Source organism: Pelophylax lessonae (genome assembly GCF_965119305.1).
Source record: "Pelophylax lessonae genome assembly, chromosome: 4".
Taxonomy (NCBI): Eukaryota; Metazoa; Chordata; class Amphibia; order Anura; family Ranidae; genus Pelophylax; species Pelophylax lessonae.
In genome coordinates, this window is record NC_138771.1 from 305,101,139 (window position 1) to 305,119,122 (window position 17,984).

The window sequence follows — 17,984 nt, forward strand, 5'->3', positions numbered from 1 at the left end:
CTGGCCAAGATTTGATCTGTTAATGGGCAGACTGAATGTAGCAAGTTGATTGATCAACTTGGGTACAACCAGCCTGCTGGATTCTCTTGTGAGTATTGCTAGTGGCTGCTATAGAGGTTAGGGATAATTACGGTCTTCTCCTGACACTTTTCCCTGCCTGTCCCCCCTCTACCCTGGGAGAAGCCAATTGCTCAGCAAGAGAGATTCTATTGTCAGCACTGTCTGTGTTGATGTCGGAATCGTACAAATTTCTTTCCTGCAACCCGTGGTTGCGTGAAAGAAATTTGCACTATGTATGGCCTGCCTTAGTGCTAGACACTTCTGCCTTTTAGCACCAGGTTTCTTGGTTCAAATTCTGACCAGGACACTAAAGAGTTTGTTAATAAAGAAGAAAGGGAATGACCCCTTAAAAAGGGTGGGACTTTAAAGGTAACTAATGAGGATCGTTCGAAAAAGATAGAATTGATTAAAATAAATTACAATTTATTGAAAAAAGTGTGATTGTAAAGGATCAATCAAACAATAATAATACATTCAATATACAATACAATACAATTGCAGATGCATGACAGAATCCAACGCGTTTCGAAATTTGTATAGTACCAAAATCTTCCTCAGGGAGTCTGTATGTCTTCCTGGAAAGCATAATCATATGCCAAAAGTAAATCCAAGAGAACAAAGCAAAATACAAAAACATACATTTTGTGTGTCACATCAATCATATCAAAGTTTTTGCATATGCGACAACATATTATTTCATCTTGTGAGGTAATATACCAGGGGGGAGGAGAAGGGGAGGGGGTAAGAAAGGGGGGGGGGGAAACGAAAAGAAGGGAGGGGGGGGGAAATAATAAACGACAAAATATCACCTGGTAGGTGTTCACATACCGGCAGGTGTCCGGAGCCACTCATATTATCCACGGAGGGATATATAGGGGTCCCACAGGGTGGGAGCTAGAATCAGGTATTTGTATTATTTGTATATCCTCTATTACCTGTAAATAATAGTGCAATGTCAAGAAGATTCACTCCAAGGATAAATTTCCTTATATCTATGATTACGGATCACTTCACCTGTTATGATGATCCAAGAGGGGGATGAGTGATATGTAGAAGTACGGAAGAAAGGAACCCTTCAAGTGACGGAAAGGATTCCAGTCACCTTCCCGTTGGTGATCCTAAACTAGAGGTGCCTATTGGAACTTAATTTATGGTGACCCCTGAAAGCAGAAGGAGAAACATAGGACGAGGAAGTACTGAAGAGCAGAAGGCTCTAAACATAAATTATCCACAATTGGATGTATTTGTTATTTGGGGTGTCTTACCTCCGTGTTGTAATGGGACATCCAAGATGTCTCAGATATCTTAGATAGATAGTACGTTGGGATGTGGCCAAAAAGGTATATATATATATGTAGGAATATATATGATGTATTATATTCCAAAATTTTCAGATAGATATCGTTTGCCTGAAATACATATATAAAGAAACAATACTTATAGAAGTGTGTTTAGGGGGTGGGGGCGTATGCCCACTAAATAGTAAGTATTTTCTATTTAGTTGCCTTACCTCCGTATAAATATAAAAAATAACAGCCAAATCCAGTGCCACTTCAGCAGATGAAGTATCTACTTGGGGGTGTACTTTTGTCCCAGAGTGGTTCAATATAGATGTTGGTATTCTGCTTTATCTAAAATATAGAAGGTTTTATATTGCATCTATCTGATTACCTATCCAGGATATTATATAAGGCAGGAATGTCCCCAATAAAACAATATAAATATAAATACCGTAGGGTGAAATAAGGCGGCAGACACTCAATGACATTATCTTCCAAAAGGGACGGATAAAAACCCCCACGGCTGATAATACAGCTGGTGGAGTTCGCCCATTGATCTGAAGGAGTAAATATGTATAAGGTATAAGGTAGGGTTCACCTTAGTAGAGGTACCGAAAGCATTCTAACGATCAAAGATCCCCCAAAAAAAGAATACTTACTCAGCTATAGGGAGGGTTGGAGGAACGACAATTCTGTCCTGTCACGGAGAGATGACTCACCGGACTGATTCTCGGCGTTCCCTTAAGTATCATAGCGAGGCCCGTGATTTACCGATGAGCATCGCGAGGCTTAGAGTGATGTCGTCATTTCCGTCTGTTTAGTCTCGAGCAAAATACCGCGAGTTTGGAACGGTGACATCACATCCGGTTTGGGCGTATATTCCAGCACTTCACGGAACATGACCGCGGTGATGGACTTCCGCCCTCACTTACAAAAGGGCGAGATTATAATATCCGCCCTTAATTCTAATAGTTAGTGAATCATTGATGCAAATAGGAAAATAGGGCATTTTAGCAAAGTATGGTTCCAACCGTAAGTATGTCGGAGCCATGATAATAAAGATTATATGAAAATTTCAAAGGGTATGCCAATTTCCTATTATAGGGGAAGATACTTGGCCTAGTCGATACAGAAGGGGAAATCCTATCAGATATCGCCCCGGCACGGGTGGTGGCGTTTAACCCCCAGATGGTCGGGGGTTCAAGCATGGAAGTCCCACAATTGTTGTAGGAGATTTGTCCAGCTATATAACGCATATACTCTCCAGATGAAAGTGGGACATCCAAAATCAATTTTGGGTCCCAAGGAGAGCGGTCTCACCCGTGCCGGGCTCCCAACCTGCGGGATATCTCTCCATAAAACAGATATGAAAACGTGAAATCGCATGGTTGTGACATCCAGACTGCCGGGAAGTAGACCCACCAGGAGGAAGGGAGGGGAAAAGGGAGGGAGGGGGGGGGGGGAAATGGGAGAAAAAACAGAGGAGGAAAATAGGGGAAGGGAGGGGAAGGGGGGATAATTACCTGATTGGATGTTTTTGGAGAAACAGATGTTCGTCGCATCATGCAATCACATGACTTGGGTTACAAAATATAATATACCAATTTAATACATTAATAAATCAAAATAAAGAACCCACTTAGAGGTATGCATTAGCCTAGATGAAGCTAAATACAAACTACATATATCCTCAGAGTGCTTGATTCAGAGCCCTCCAGGGGGATAGGGAATAGGAGGAGGAGACGCCAAAAATAACTCTGAGTTTATCAGAAGGGACATTGAGAGCATATAGAGCAGACAAAATAAAGGGAGGAATAGGGGGGGGGGGTGGGAAAAAAGAATCAAACAAAAAAGAGACAAAAAGGGTAGAGGGAAGTCAATACTAGACCTCAAAGCAAAAGTAGAAAGGGCTACTCCAAGGGAAGACCCTTAATCTGTCTTTCCTGAGACGAATCCCTCCAAGAAAGGTCTGTAACTAGCTGGTTCATTCAGGCCAGGGGGGGGTCGTTGCCCCAAGTCTAGAAATCCAGCGCATTTCACGCTGGAGAAGCTGCTTGTTCCAATCGCCCCCCCTGGCCGGAATGTGCACCCTTTCAAGGGCATAAAATGTAACTTTGGGGGTCCTGTATCTGTGCGCGATGGCCATGTGTCGGCCCAGTGGTAGATAAAGATTGCCGATGTCGAGGCTTTGCATGTGTTTGCTAATGCGTTTCCCAAGTTCTTGTTTGGTCTTACCAACATAAAAGGCCTTGCATTCACACCGCATCAGATACACGACCCCCCTAGTTTTACAATTAACAAAATGTTTTGAATGATGTAGTTCACCATTGGGGAGCTTGGTGCTTTTACAACGGACTATCACCTTGCATTGGTCACAATTGCCGCAGGGAAATGTCCCTTTGTCGCGGCAAGGGTCTCCTCTCTCTGCGCCCTTATATTCACTTTGGACTAAATCGTCCATCATGGAGGTGGCTCTTCTATATGTGATGGCAGGGGAAGGAGTTACTATCTGTTCAAGGATAGGGTCTTCCCTCAATATTGCCCAATGCTTTTTGAGAATTCCATAAATTTGATTATGTTCATTAGAGTAGTCAAGAATAATTCTTGGTGGGTTCTTTAAAGGTGCCCTTTCCCTTTTGGAGGTTTTAAAAAGTAGATCCTGTCTTTTCATGGTTTGTACCCTATTGAAATTTTTCCTAAGACACGTCTTGGAATATCCTCTTTCGAGGAGTCTCTGTGTTAGTTCCCCTGCCTTTTCCCTAAAATCCCTTTCTAGGGAACAGTTTCTCTTAATTCGTAAATATTGCGAAAATGGGATTGATCTCTTGAGTGGCTCAGGGTGAAAACTGGCTGCATGCAGCAAGGTGTTCCCTGCTGTGGACTTCCTAAATAGAGTTGTTGATATATGGCCTTCGTCACTTTTGTGAATAGTGATATCCAGAAAGTCCACAGATTTTGGGTCATGGTGCATGCTAAAAAATAAATTCATATCATTTTGATTTAATTTTCTGAGCCATTCCTCAAGGAGTTCCACCGGACCGTCCCATACCAGGAAGATGTCGTCGATGTACCTCTGCCACATGACTACGTGGCAGAAGTACATCGACAAGTCTTCACTGGTAATAATGTTATGTTCCCATTCCCCCAGGTACAGGTTAGCATAGGATGGGGCACAGCAAGTCCCCATCGCTACTCCCTGTACCTGGAGGTAATGGGAACCCTGAAAAGAAAACACGTTGTGCTCCAAGATAAATCTCAGAATTTCCAAAATAAACATATTGTACTTTAGTTCCTGAGGGCCTCGCTGTTTCAAAATCTTGGTTATAGCAAGAAGACCTTTCTCATGTGGTATGGAGTTGTATAGACACTCCGCGTCTATAGTTGCAAGAAGAGCATTGGGTGGAATAGTCACATCTTCTAGAATTTGAAGCATGTGAATAGTATCCTTGGTATAGGAGGTTAAGCCAGTGACATGAGGTCTTAAGTGGGCATCCACTACACGGCTTGCTGTCTCGGTGATACTGCCATTCCCCGAAACTATGGGACGGCCCGGTGGATTCCTGAGATCTTTGTGGATCTTAGGTAGACAATAGAAAGTGGGAATACGAGGATATGGTGTCCTCATGTATTCCCACAATTCAGTTGTGATTGTGCCTGTTTCCCTAGCTCCATCAATGATGGTATAGTATTCATTATTGAATGTTGAAATTGTTTGGGCTGATATTTTTCGATAACATGTTGTGTTATTCAAAAGTTGGAAACACATTTTTTCATAATCTGCATTGTCCTGAAGGACAATGTTCCCTCCTTTATCACTAGGTTTGATAGTGATATTATTGTTTTTTTGGAGGGTTTTTAAAGCTTCACGTTGATCGGGGAGGAGGTTATCTTTGGTAGACTGAATATTAAGTTTATCAATATCTTTCGAGACTTGCCTAACGAAAAGGGCTATTGTTGGATTCTGATTAAGTTGAGGAAATTTTGGAGATTTTCTCTTAAAGCGTTTATGGGTAACTTTTTCTTTACTCTGTGTAGGTGTGGATTCTTCATCTGAGGAGCTACTCAGGTTCTCCCAGATTTCTTCATTGTCATAACCACTTTCCTGTAAGAGTAGATTCAAGTCCCGAAGGGCTCGATATTCCGCTGCTTTTAGTTGTGTATCAGGTTTTTGCATTTTATCAGACTGTTTAAAATATTTACTTTTAAAGAAAATTTCCCTTGCAAATAGATTTATGTCTTTGATGACACTAAACCTGTCAATGGATTGGCTAGGGCAAAAGGATAAACCCAGTCTAAGTATTTCCTCCTCCCCTTTGGTGAGATTGTGAGATGATAAATTAATAATGGTTAGTCCGTTTTCTCGGCCAACCCGACTGCAAAGGAGTTCATGCTGACTTGCGTTTTGACTGCTTGTCGCGTGTGAGGTCTTCCTAAAAAATGACCCTTACTATTTGATTTAGTTGTTGTTGCCCCATTCGATTGTCTAAAAGTGGGATCTTGGTTCTCGATGGAACCGCCCATAGCTTCACTGGCAGTACCCTCATTGTTATTGGGTGTGGAAGTTGGTCCCTGAGAGGTGTTGGATTTTTTCTTTTTGGTTTTATCCTTATTTTTCCCCCATTGTGGGTATTCGCCTTTCGGGCGTCCCCGTTGGTTAGTTTGGGAGGAGTTAGAGGCAGAGGAGTCAGAGGAATAGTTATCATTCCTATTGTATTCACTCCTTCGTCTCATATTGCGTTGCCCTTGGTTCCATCTGTATGCTTTACCTTCATTGAAGGCTATTCTATCCCTCCAGTATTTTTTCTCTTTTCTTTGTAATATTATTTTATTATAATCTTCAAGGTATGTTTTTAATTTACTCTCTTGTTCTGTATATAGAGGGGAGGTTTTTAATGGGGCTAGTTGTTTATTGATAGCAGAAACTTCTGTTTCAATAAGTTTTAATTGTTTGAGATATTCAGTTTGAAGGAGAATCATGAGATTCTTGGAGCATTCGTTAAGAATTCTCTCCCAGTCCTGTTTAAGTTCTGTCGAGATATTTTCAAGGGTAGGGAAGATCTGAATCCTTAATCCCAAAGGATTCAGACCTTCTTTCACATATTTGTCAAAAGATTTTATATGCCAGTGTAATGCTGACTTTTTTTCTAAAAAGCATTTTAAAGTAGAGAACAAAGTGAAAATGTCCGATTTTATCTGCTCTTTTTGTTGGAATTGGCTTTCAATGTCAGACATCAATTCCTCCCAGCCATCTCCCTGGAAGCCTCCCATTCTGGGATGTCTATAATGTACAGGTTATATAGATAGCCTGTAGTAAGGTTTATAGAGGAAAATTATGGTAAAAGACCATTTCCTCCGTTAGAAAACCTTTTTGAGTTTAAATAATTAATCTCTAATAGTGGGTAACCTGAGAACTATCTACAGAGAGCGGGGGTCGGGTGTGTTATCCACCCAAAATATACTTGAAACAGGTATGTAGGTAATTCTCAGATATTGTGTTACCTTAATCCCTTGATAAGTTAATAAAGAAGAAAGGGAATGACCCCCTAAAAAGGGTGGGACTTTAAAGGTAACTAATGAGGATCTTTCGAAAAAGATAGAATTGATTAAAATAAATTACAATTTATTGAAAAAAGTGTGATTGTAAAGGATCAATCAAACAATAATAATAATACATTCAATATACAATACAATACAATTGCAGATGCATGACAGAATCCAACGCGTTTCGAAATTTGTATAGTACCAAAATCTTCCTCAGGGAGTCTGTATGTCTTCCTGGAAAGCATAATCATATGCCAAAAGTAAATCCAAGAGAACAAAGCAAAATACAAAAACATACATTTTGTGTGTCACATCAATCATATCAAAGTTTTTGCATATGCGACAACATATTATTTCATCTTGTGAGGTAATATACCAGGGGGGAGGAGAAGGGGAGGGGGGGGGGGTAAGGAAGGGGGGGGAAAAAACGAAAAGAAGGGAGGGGGGGGGTGGGGGAAATAATAAACGACAAAATATCACCTGGTAGGTGTTCACATACCGGCAGGTGTCCGGAGCCACTCATATTATCCACGGAGGGATATATAGGGGTCCCGCAGGGTGGGAGCTAGAATCAGGTATTTGTATTATTTGTATATCCTCTATTACCTGTAAATGATAGTGCAATGTCAAGAAGATTCACTCCAAGGATAAATTTCCTTATATCTATGATTACGGATCACTTCACCTGTTATGATGATCCAAGAGGGGGATGAGTGATATGTAGAAGTACGGAAGAAAGGAACCCTTCAAGTGACGGAAAGGATTCCAGTCACCTTCCCGTTGGTGATCCTAAACTAGAGGTGCCTATTGGAACTTAATTTATGGTGACCCCTGAAAGCAGAAGGAGAAACATAGGACGAGGAAGTACTGAAGAGCAGAAGGCTCTAAACATAAATTATCCACAATTGGATGTATTTGTTATTTGGGGTGTCTTACCTCCGTGTTGTAATGGGACATCCAAGATGTCTCAGATATCTTAGATAGATAGTACGTTGGGATGTGGCCAAAAAGGTATATATATATATGTAGGAATATATATGATGTATTATATTCCAAAATTTTCAGATAGATATCGTTTGCCTGAAATACATATATAAAGAAACAATACTTATAGAAGTGTGTTTAGGGGGTGGGGGCGTATGCCCACTAAATAGTAAGTATTTTCTATTTAGTTGCCTTACCTCCGTATAAATATAAAAAATAACAGCCAAATCCAGTGCCACTTCAGCAGATGAAGTATCTACTTGGGGGTGTACTTTTGTCCCAGAGTGGTTCAATATAGATGTTGGTATTCTGCTTTATCTAAAATATAGAAGGTTTTATATTGCATCTATCTGATTACCTATCCAGGATATTATATAAGGCAGGAATGTCCCCAATAAAACAATATAAATATAAATACCGTAGGGTGAAATAAGGCGGCAGACACTCAATGACATTATCTTCCAAAAGGGACGGATAAAAACCCCCACGGCTGATAATACAGCTGGTGGAGTTCGCCCATTGATCTGAAGGAGTAAATATGTATAAGGTATAAGGTAGGGTTCACCTTAGTAGAGGTACCGAAATCATTCTAACGATCAAAGATCCCCCAAAAAAAGAATACTTACTCAGCTATAGGGAGGGTTGGAGGAACGACAATTCTGTCCTGTCACGGAGAGATGACTCACCGGACTGATTCTCGGCGTTCCCTTAAGTATCATAGCGAGGCCCGTGATTTACCGATGAGCATCGCGAGGCTTAGAGTGATGTCGTCATTTCCGTCTGTTTAGTCTCGAGCAAAATACCGCGAGTTTGGGACGGTGACATCACATCCGGTTTGGGCGTATATTCCAGCACTTCACGGAACATGACCGCGGTGATGGACTTCCGCCCTCACTTACAAAAGTAAAGAAGTAAAGAAAAAGTTACCCATAAACGCTTTAAGAGAAAATCTCCAAAATTTCCTCAACTTAATCAGAATCCAACAATAGCCCTTTTCGTTAGGCAAGTCTCGAAAGATATTGATAAACTTAATATTCAGTCTACCAAAGATAACCTCCTCCCCGATCAACGTGAAGCTTTAAAAACCCTCCAAAAAAACAATAATATCACTATCAAACCTAGTGATAAAGGAGGGAACATTGTCCTTCAGGACAATGCAGATTATGAAAAAATGTGTTTCCAACTTTTGAATAACACAACATGTTATCGAAAAATATCAGCCCAAACAATTTCAACATTCAATAATGAATACTATACCATCATTGATGGAGCTAGGGAAACAGGCACAATCACAACTGAATTGTGGGAATACATGAGGACACCATATCCTCGTATTCCCACTTTCTATTGTCTACCTAAGATCCACAAAGATCTCAGGAATCCACCGGGCCGTCCCATAGTTTCGGGGAATGGCAGTATCACCGAGACAGCAAGCCGTGTAGTGGATGTCCACTTAAGACCTCATGTCACTGGCTTAACCTCCTATACCAAGGATACTATTCACATGCTTCAAATTCTAGAAGATGTGACTATTCCACCCAATGCTCTTCTTGCAACTATAGACGCGGAGTGTCTATACAACTCCATACCACATGAGAAAGGTCTTCTTGCTATAACCAAGATTTTGAAACAGCGAGGCCCTCAGGAACTAAAGTACAATATGTTTATTTTGGAAATTCTGAGATTTATCTTGGAGCACAACGTGTTTTCTTTTCAGGGTTCCCATTACCTCCAGGTACAGGGAGTAGCGATGGGGACTTGCTGTGCCCCATCCTATGCTAACCTGTACCTGGGGGAATGGGAACATAACATTATTACCAGTGAAGACTTGTCGATGTACTTCTGCCACGTAGTCATGTGGCAGAGGTACATCGACGACATCTTCCTGGTATGGGACGGTCCGGTGGAACTCCTTGAGGAATGGCTCAGAAAATTAAATCAAAATGATATGAATTTATTTTTTACCATGCACCATGACCCAAAATCTGTGGACTTTCTGGATATCACTATTCACAAAAGTGACGAAGGCCATATATCAACAACTCTATTTAGGAAGTCCACAGCAGGGAACACCTTGCTGCATGCAGCCAGTTTTCACCCTGAGCCACTCAAGAGATCAATCCCATTTTCGCAATATTTACGAATTAAGAGAAACTGTTCCCTAGAAAGGGATTTTAGGGAAAAGGCAGGGGAACTAACACAGAGACTCCTCGAAAGAGGATATTCCAAGACGTGTCTTAGGAAAAATTTCAATAGGGTACAAACCATGAAAAGACAGGATCTACTTTTTAAAACCTCCAAAAGGGAAAGGGCACCTTTAAAGAACCCACCAAGAATTATTCTTGACTACTCTAATGAACATAATCAAATTTATGGAATTCTCAAAAAGCATTGGGCAATATTGAGGGAAGACCCTATCCTTGAACAGATAGTAACTCCTTCCCCTGCCATCACATATAGAAGAGCCACCTCCATGATGGACGATTTAGTCCAAAGTGAATATAAGGGCGCAGAGAGAGGAGACCCTTGCCGCGACAAAGGGACATTTCCCTGCGGCAATTGTGACCAATGCAAGGTGATAGTCCGTTGTAAAAGCACCAAGCTCCCCAATGGTGAACTACATCATTCAAAACATTTTGTTAATTGTAAAACTAGGGGGGTCGTGTATCTGATGCGGTGTGAATGCAAGGCCTTTTATGTTGGTAAGACCAAACAAGAACTTGGGAAACGCATTAGCAAACACATGCAAAGCCTCGACATCGGCAATCTTTATCTACCACTGGGCCGACACATGGCCATCGCGCACAGATACAGGACCCCCAAAGTTACATTTTATGCCCTTGAAAGGGTGCACATTCCGGCCAGGGGGGGCGATTGGAACAAGCAGCTTCTCCAGCGTGAAATGCGCTGGATTTCTAGACTTGGGGCAACGACCCCCCCTGGCCTGAATGAAACAGCTAGTTACAGACCTTTCTTGGAGGGATTCGTCTCAGGAAAGACAGATTAAGGGTCTTCCCTTGGAGTAGCCCTTTCTCCTTTTGCTTTGAGGTCTAGTATTGACTTCCCTCTACCCTTTTTGTCTCTTTTTTGTTTGATTCTTTTTTCCCACCCCCCCCCCTATTCCTCCCTTTATTTTGTCTGCTCTATATGCTCTCAATGTCCCTTCTGATAAACTCAGAGTTATTTTTGGCGTCTCCTCCTCCTATTCCCTATCCCCCTGGAGGGCTCTGAATCAAGCACTCTGAGGATATATGTAGTTTGTATTTAGCTTCATCTAGGCTAATGCATACCTCTAAGTGGGTTCTTTATTTTGATTTATTAATGTATTAAATTGGTATATTATATTTTGTAACCCAAGTCATGTGATTGCATGATGCGACGAACATCTGTTTCTCCAAATACATCCAATCAGGTAATTATCCCCCCTTCCCCTCCCTTCCCCTATTTTCCTCCTCTGTTTTTTCTCCCATTTCCCCCCCCCCTCCCTCCCTTTTCCCCTCCCTTCCTCCTGGTGGGTCTACTTCCCGGCAGTCTGGATGTCACAACCATGCGATTTCACGTTTTCATATCTGTTTTATGGAGAGATATCCCGCAGGTTGGGAGCCCGGCACGGGTGAGACCGCTCTCCTTGGGACCCAAAATTGATTTTGGATGTACCACTTTCATCTGGAGAGTATATGCGTTATATAGCTGGACAAATCTCCTACAACAATTGTGGGACTTCCATGCTTGAACCCCCGACCATCTGGGGGTTAAACGCCACCACCCGTGCCGGGGCGATATCTGATAGGATTTCCCCTTCTGTATCGACTAGGCCAAGTATCTTCCCCTATAATAGGAAATTGGCATACCCTTTGAAATGTTCATATAATCTTTATTATCATGGCTCCGACATACTTACGGTTGGAACCATACTTTGCTAAAATGCCCTATTTTCCTATTTGCATCAATGATTCACTAACTATTAGAATTAAGGGCGGATATTATAATCTCGCCCTTTTGTAAGTGAGGGCGGAAGTCCATCACCGCGGTCATGTTCCGTGAAGTGCTGGAATATACGCCCAAACCGGATGTGATGTCACCGTCCCAAACTCGCGGTATTTTGCTCGAGACTAAACAGACGGAAATGACGACATCACTCTAAGCCTCGCGATGCTCATCGGTAAATCACGGGCCTCGCTATGATACTTAAGGGAACGCCGAGAATCAGTCCGGTGAGTGATCTCTCCGTGACAGGACAGAATTGTCGTTCCTCCAACCCTCCCTATAGCTGAGTAAGTATTCTTTTTTTGGGGGATCTTTGATCGTTAGAATGCTTTCGGTACCTCTACTAAGGTGAACCCTACCTTATACCTTATACATATTTACTCCTTCAGATCAATGGGCGAACTCCACCAGCTGTATTATCAGCCGTGGGGGTTTTTATCCGTCCCTTTTGGAAGATAATGTCATTGAGTGTCTGCCGCCTTATTTCACCCTACGGTATTTATATTTATATTGTTTTATTGGGGACATTCCTGCCTTATATAATATCCTGGATAGGTAATCAGATAGATGCAATATAAAACCTTCTATATTTTAGATAAAGCAGAATACCAACATCTATATTGAACCACTCTGGGACAAAAGTACACCCCCAAGTAGATACTTCATCTGCTGAAGTGGCACTGGATTTGGCTGTTATTTTTTATATTTATACGGAGGTAAGGCAACTAAATAGAAAATACTTACTATTTAGTGGGCATACGCCCCCACCCCCTAAACACACTTCTATAAGTATTGTTTCTTTATATATGTATTTCAGGCAAATGATATCTATCTGAAAATTTTGGAATATAATACATCATATATATTCCTACATATATATATATATACCTTTTTGGCCACATCCCAACGTACTATCTATCTAAGATATCTGAGACATCTTGGATGTCCCATTACAACACGGAGGTAAGACACCCCAAATAACAAATACATCCAATTGTGGATAATTTATGTTTAGAGCCTTCTGCTCTTCAGTACTTCCTCGTCCTATGTTTCTCCTTCTGCTTTCAGGGGTCACCATAAATTAAGTTCCAATAGGCACCTCTAGTTTAGGATCACCAACGGGAAGGTGACTGGAATCCTTTCCGTCACTTGAAGGGTTCCTTTCTTCCGTACTTCTACATATCACTCATCCACCTCTTGGATCATCATAACAGGTGAAGTGATCCGTAATCATAGATATAAGGAAATTTATCCTTGGAGTGAATCTTCTTGACATTGCACTATTATTTACAGGTAATAGAGGATATACAAATAATACAAATACCTGATTCTAGCTCCCACCCTGCGGGACCCCTATATATCCCTCCGTGGATAATATGAGTGGCTCCGGACACCTGCCGGTATGTGAACACCTACCAGGTGATATTTTGTCGTTTATTATTTCCCCCCCCCCTCCCTTCTTTTCGTTTCCCCCCCCCTTTCTTACCCCCTCCCCCCCCCTCCCCTTCTCCTCCCCCCTGGTATATTACCTCACAAGATGAAATAATATGTTGTCGCATATGCAAAAACTTTGATATGATTGATGTGACACACAAAATGTATGTTTTTGTATTTTGCTTTGTTCTCTTGGATTTACTTTTGGCATATGATTATGCTTTCCAGGAAGACATACAGACTCCCTGAGGAAGATTTTGGTACTATACAAATTTCGAAACGCGTTGGATTCTGTCATGCATCTGCAATTGTATTGTATTGTATATTGAATGTATTATTATTGTTTGATTGATCCTTTACAATCACACTTTTTTCAATAAATTGTAATTTATTTTAATCAATTCTATCTTTTTCGAAAGATCCTCATTAGTTACCTTTAAAGTCCCACCCTTTTTAGGGGGTCATTCCCTTTCTTCTTTATTAACTTATCAAGGGATTATGGTAACACAATATCTGAGAATTACCTACATACCTGTTTCAACTAAAGAGTTTGTTTACTAAAACTGGAGCACTCAGAATCTGGTGCAGCTTTGCATAGTAACCAATCAGCTTCTAACTTCAGCCTGCTCAATTGACCTTTGACAATAAGGCCTCATGCACAATGGACATTTTTTTACAGCTGCTGTTTTTGGCATCAGACGTTTTTTTCCTGCAGCCAGTAAACTCCCCAGCATGTTATCCTATGTGTCCATGCACACATAGGCTGTTATCAGCAGTTTTTGGGCAGAGGCGTTTTCTGGCTGGAAAAAACCCCAAAACGAGTGGATTAAAAAAAAAAAAAAAAGCTGAAAAACGCAGCTATTTGGCGTTTATCAGAATTCTTGAGCCATAAGCTTTTGTGGGACTATAGTTTTCTAAAAATAAAAGCTACAAAACGCTGAAAACGCTACTGCAGAAATGTTGAAAAACTCATTCTACAGCTACAGCATTCTACAGCTAATGCTACTGGCTTTTTTATAATGTGCATGAGGCCTAAAACCTAGAAGCTAACTGATTACTGTGCTAAGCTGCACCTGATTCTACGTCACCAGTTTAGTAAATCTCCCCCTAAGTACATGACATTTTCATGTTCTCCCTGTGCTTGCATGGAATTGCTCTGGTTAGTCTGGTTTCCTCCCACACACCAAAGGCATGCCTGTAGGTTTTTTGGCTCTTATCTAAATTGGCCCTAGTACTGCATACATGTGAGATAGGGACCACAGATTAAGAGCTCCTTGAGGGCAGGGACTTACAGTATGTAATAGTGTGTAAATTGTTGACCCTATATAAATGGCTATAATAAATAAACAACCAACTTGTAACTTTGTCAACACTTGTTCAAGTAGACATTTGTATTTAACAAAGAAAATGGATGAGATGCAGCAGCAGGAGCCATTTGCTCACGCTACTGTCAATCACAGCCAGTGAGGTGGGAGCGGGGGCAAGGCTAAGTCACACTCTCAGTGTCTTATAGACACAGAGAGCCACCTTGGGAACGAGCACTCACGAGTGCCCCCATACCATGCGGCTTGTTATGGTGGCACTCGGCAAGGGGGAGGGGCCAGATCACCAGCGGGGGGACCCAAGAAGAGAAGGACTGGGACTGCTCTGTGCAAAACCATTGCATTGGCTCCCGTCCAAATTGGTCCCAGTACTGCATACATGTGAGATAAGGACCTTAGATTATAAGCTTCTTGAGGGCAGGGACTTATGTGAATGCATAGTGTGTAAATTGTTGATGCTATAGAAATAGCTGTAATAAATAAACTATGGATAAACTGATATGGTTTTTTCAGGGCCGATACCGATATTTTGGTCACAAATGTATCAGTATCAGCCGATATGGGCCGATATTTTGTACATTTAAAGTTTTGAAAAATAAAGACAATTTTTGACACAAATCTGGTACTGAACATGTTAATTTTTGTTTAATGCTTAACGGCTGGCTTGTTCGCCCCCTGTGGTGGGTGGCTGGCTGGCTGGCTGGCACCCTGTGGTGAGTGGTTGGCTTGCTGGCACCCTGTAGTGGATGGCTGGCTGGCTGGCACCCTGTGGTGGATGGCTGGCTGGCTAGCACCCTGTGGTGGATGGCTGGCTGGCTAGCACCCTGTGGTGGATGGCTGGCTGGCACCCTGTGGTGGATGGCTAGCTGGCTAGCACACTGTGGTGGATGGCTGGCTGGCACCCTGTGGTGGGTGGCTGGCTGTCTGGCACCCTGTGGTGGGTGGCTGTCTGTCTGGCACCCTGTGGTAGTTGGGTGGCTGGCATAGGGTCTGTGGGTGGCTGGCTGGTACAGGGCCTGTGGGCAGCTGACTGGTACAGTGCCTGTGGCTGGCTGGTACAGGGCCTGTGGGTGGCTGGTTGGCACCCTGTCTGTGGGGGGGGGGGTGGCTGGCTGGCACCCTGTGGTGAGTGACTGGCTGGCGCCCTGTGGGGGAGGCTGGCTGGCACCCTGTGGTTTGTGGGTGGCTGGAACAGGGGCTGTGGATGGCTGTCTGGCTGGTACAGGGCTTGTGGGTGGCTGGCTGGCTCGCTGGTACAGTGCCTGTGGCTGGCTGACTGGTACAGGGCCTGTGGATCTGGGTGGTTGGCTGGCACCAGGCTGCTGTGGGTGGGTGTATGGCTTTGATACACTCCCACGAGACTAGTCCCGACTCCAGACGAGGCTGTCCAAGGCGAGGGAGGCGGCCTAAAAAGGCAGAATGACGTCACAAAAATATCGGCAATATCGGCCAGTTACAGGCCTTGCCGATAATCGGTCTTTCCCTAAAATAAACAACCCAACTTTGTCAACGCTTGTTCAAGTAGACATTTGTATTTAACAAAGAGTGAAAATGTGCATTTACCTACCCCAGAAAATTAGAATTTAATCTAGTAGTGTAAAAAAAAAAAAAAAATCACTTTCAGATTTCATTTTTATGGTGAAAACTATTCTGGAATTCTTAGATGTGGTGGCTGCATTTGTTTTCTATTTGCAGGCTTATTCTTCTATGCATGGCGGTAAAAAACCTTCAGTGTCCAGTCCACTGTCCAGTTGCCCCCTCAGCCCCCCTAATACTTACTTAAAGCAGAGTTCCACCCAAAAGTGGAACTTCCGCTCTTTTATTTCCTCCCCCCCCTTTCAGGGGGGAGCTGGGAACGGGTACCTGTTTTTGACAGGTACCCTTCCCCACTTCCGGGATACGGAATAAGGCTTCACGGCGGGGTTCCCTTAACGCAATGGCGGCGGCAGCACCCGACAGTCGATGGATACATCGGCTGCGGTGCCGACATCGCTGGACTCCAGGACAGGTAGATGTCCTAATATTAAAAGTCAGCAGCTACAGTATGTGTAGCTGCTGACTATGAATTTTTGGAGGGGGAGGCAGAACTCCGCTTTAAGCTGCATCCCAATCCAGCGATGTGCACGAGAGCCAAGGCTCTCCCGGTTCTCTCGCTCTTGATTGGTTAAGATGCAACAGCTGGAGCCATTGGCTCCCTCTGCTGTCAATCACAGCCAATAAGGTGGCAGCAGAGGGCCAGGCTAAGTCACACTCTAAGTGTCTTATGGACACAGATAGCTGCCTTGGGAATGAGTATGCAAGAGTGCCCCCATAGCAAGCAGCTTGCTATTGTGACATTTGGCAAGGAGGAGGGTCCAGAGTGTCAGCGGGGCACCAGAGAAGAGGAGGATTGGAACTGCTCTGTGCAAAACCACTGCACAGAGCAGGTAAGAATAACTTGTCTATTTTTTTGTTTTGTTTTTTTTTACAATCTTCCTTTACAGTCACTTTACAATAAAAGCCATGTTGTAAGACAGACCTGTTAGGGTACAAACAAAGCAGGTACAAGACAGTGAGGGAGATCTACTAAAGTTGGAGTGTGCAAAATCCGGTGCATCCCTGCATAGAAACCAATCAGCTTCTAGGTCAAGCTGAAGTTAGAAGCTGATTGGTTACCATTGACAGCTGCATCAGATTAGGTGTGCAACAGTTTTAGTAAATCTTCCCCAGTGAAAGAACTTTGGAGAATTTCTATCTAAGTGACTTTACTTTGCTAAGATTGTAAATCATGATCTAAGTTTTTGTTGTCTAAAACCGAGTTTTCTTCTTTCTTTTTTTTTTTGTTGAGGTCTATAGTATATTCTGTTAGTGACATTATAACTTTGCATGTTTTGGTGTCCCTTGTACCTGTCACTTCTTCTTGAGACTCTTTTCAGAACTACATATAGAAATTTTAATGCAAAAAAAAAAATCTTTAGATTATTAATTGCACTTTGTTTAGCTGTTGTGCCCTGCTTGCACATTTTTTTTTTTTTTTTAAATGACATTTACATTTTACAGGTCTCTGTACCTAAACCTGCTAGGACTGTGGGCAATATTGGCCTGTGCTGTGATCTCAGGCCTCATTCTATATTCAGTGTATAAGGACTGTGACCCATGGATGTCAAAGCGTGTGTCTGCTCCTGATCAGGTACATATTTAACGACAAAAAACACCCTTTTACCTGAGATCCTTAGAGAACAACATGGAAAAAATGCATTATGTTTCTTTAATGTATTATATATTTTACAAAAATTAAGACCAATAAAAAATTGAAAAACAATAGCGGATTTAAACTCTGCAATACTTTACAGCCAAGATAGCTGCTATCTTAGCCTCGGTTTGAGCCGTGGTTACC

At 42.4% G+C, this 17,984-nt stretch overlaps 1 protein-coding gene across 1 annotated transcript in view; it reads left to right on the forward strand.

The window, feature by feature from the left end:
* The window catches only part of SLC5A8 (solute carrier family 5 member 8), a 205,381-nt gene that overhangs the window by 123,074 nt on the left and 64,323 nt on the right, over nucleotides 1-17,984 (forward strand). Inside the window, exon 22 of the mRNA XM_082253567.1 lies at nucleotides 17,648-17,777. Within this exon, the coding sequence (XP_082109693.1) occupies nucleotides 17,648-17,777 (130 nt within the window). The remainder of the gene's footprint in view (nucleotides 1-17,647; nucleotides 17,778-17,984) is intronic.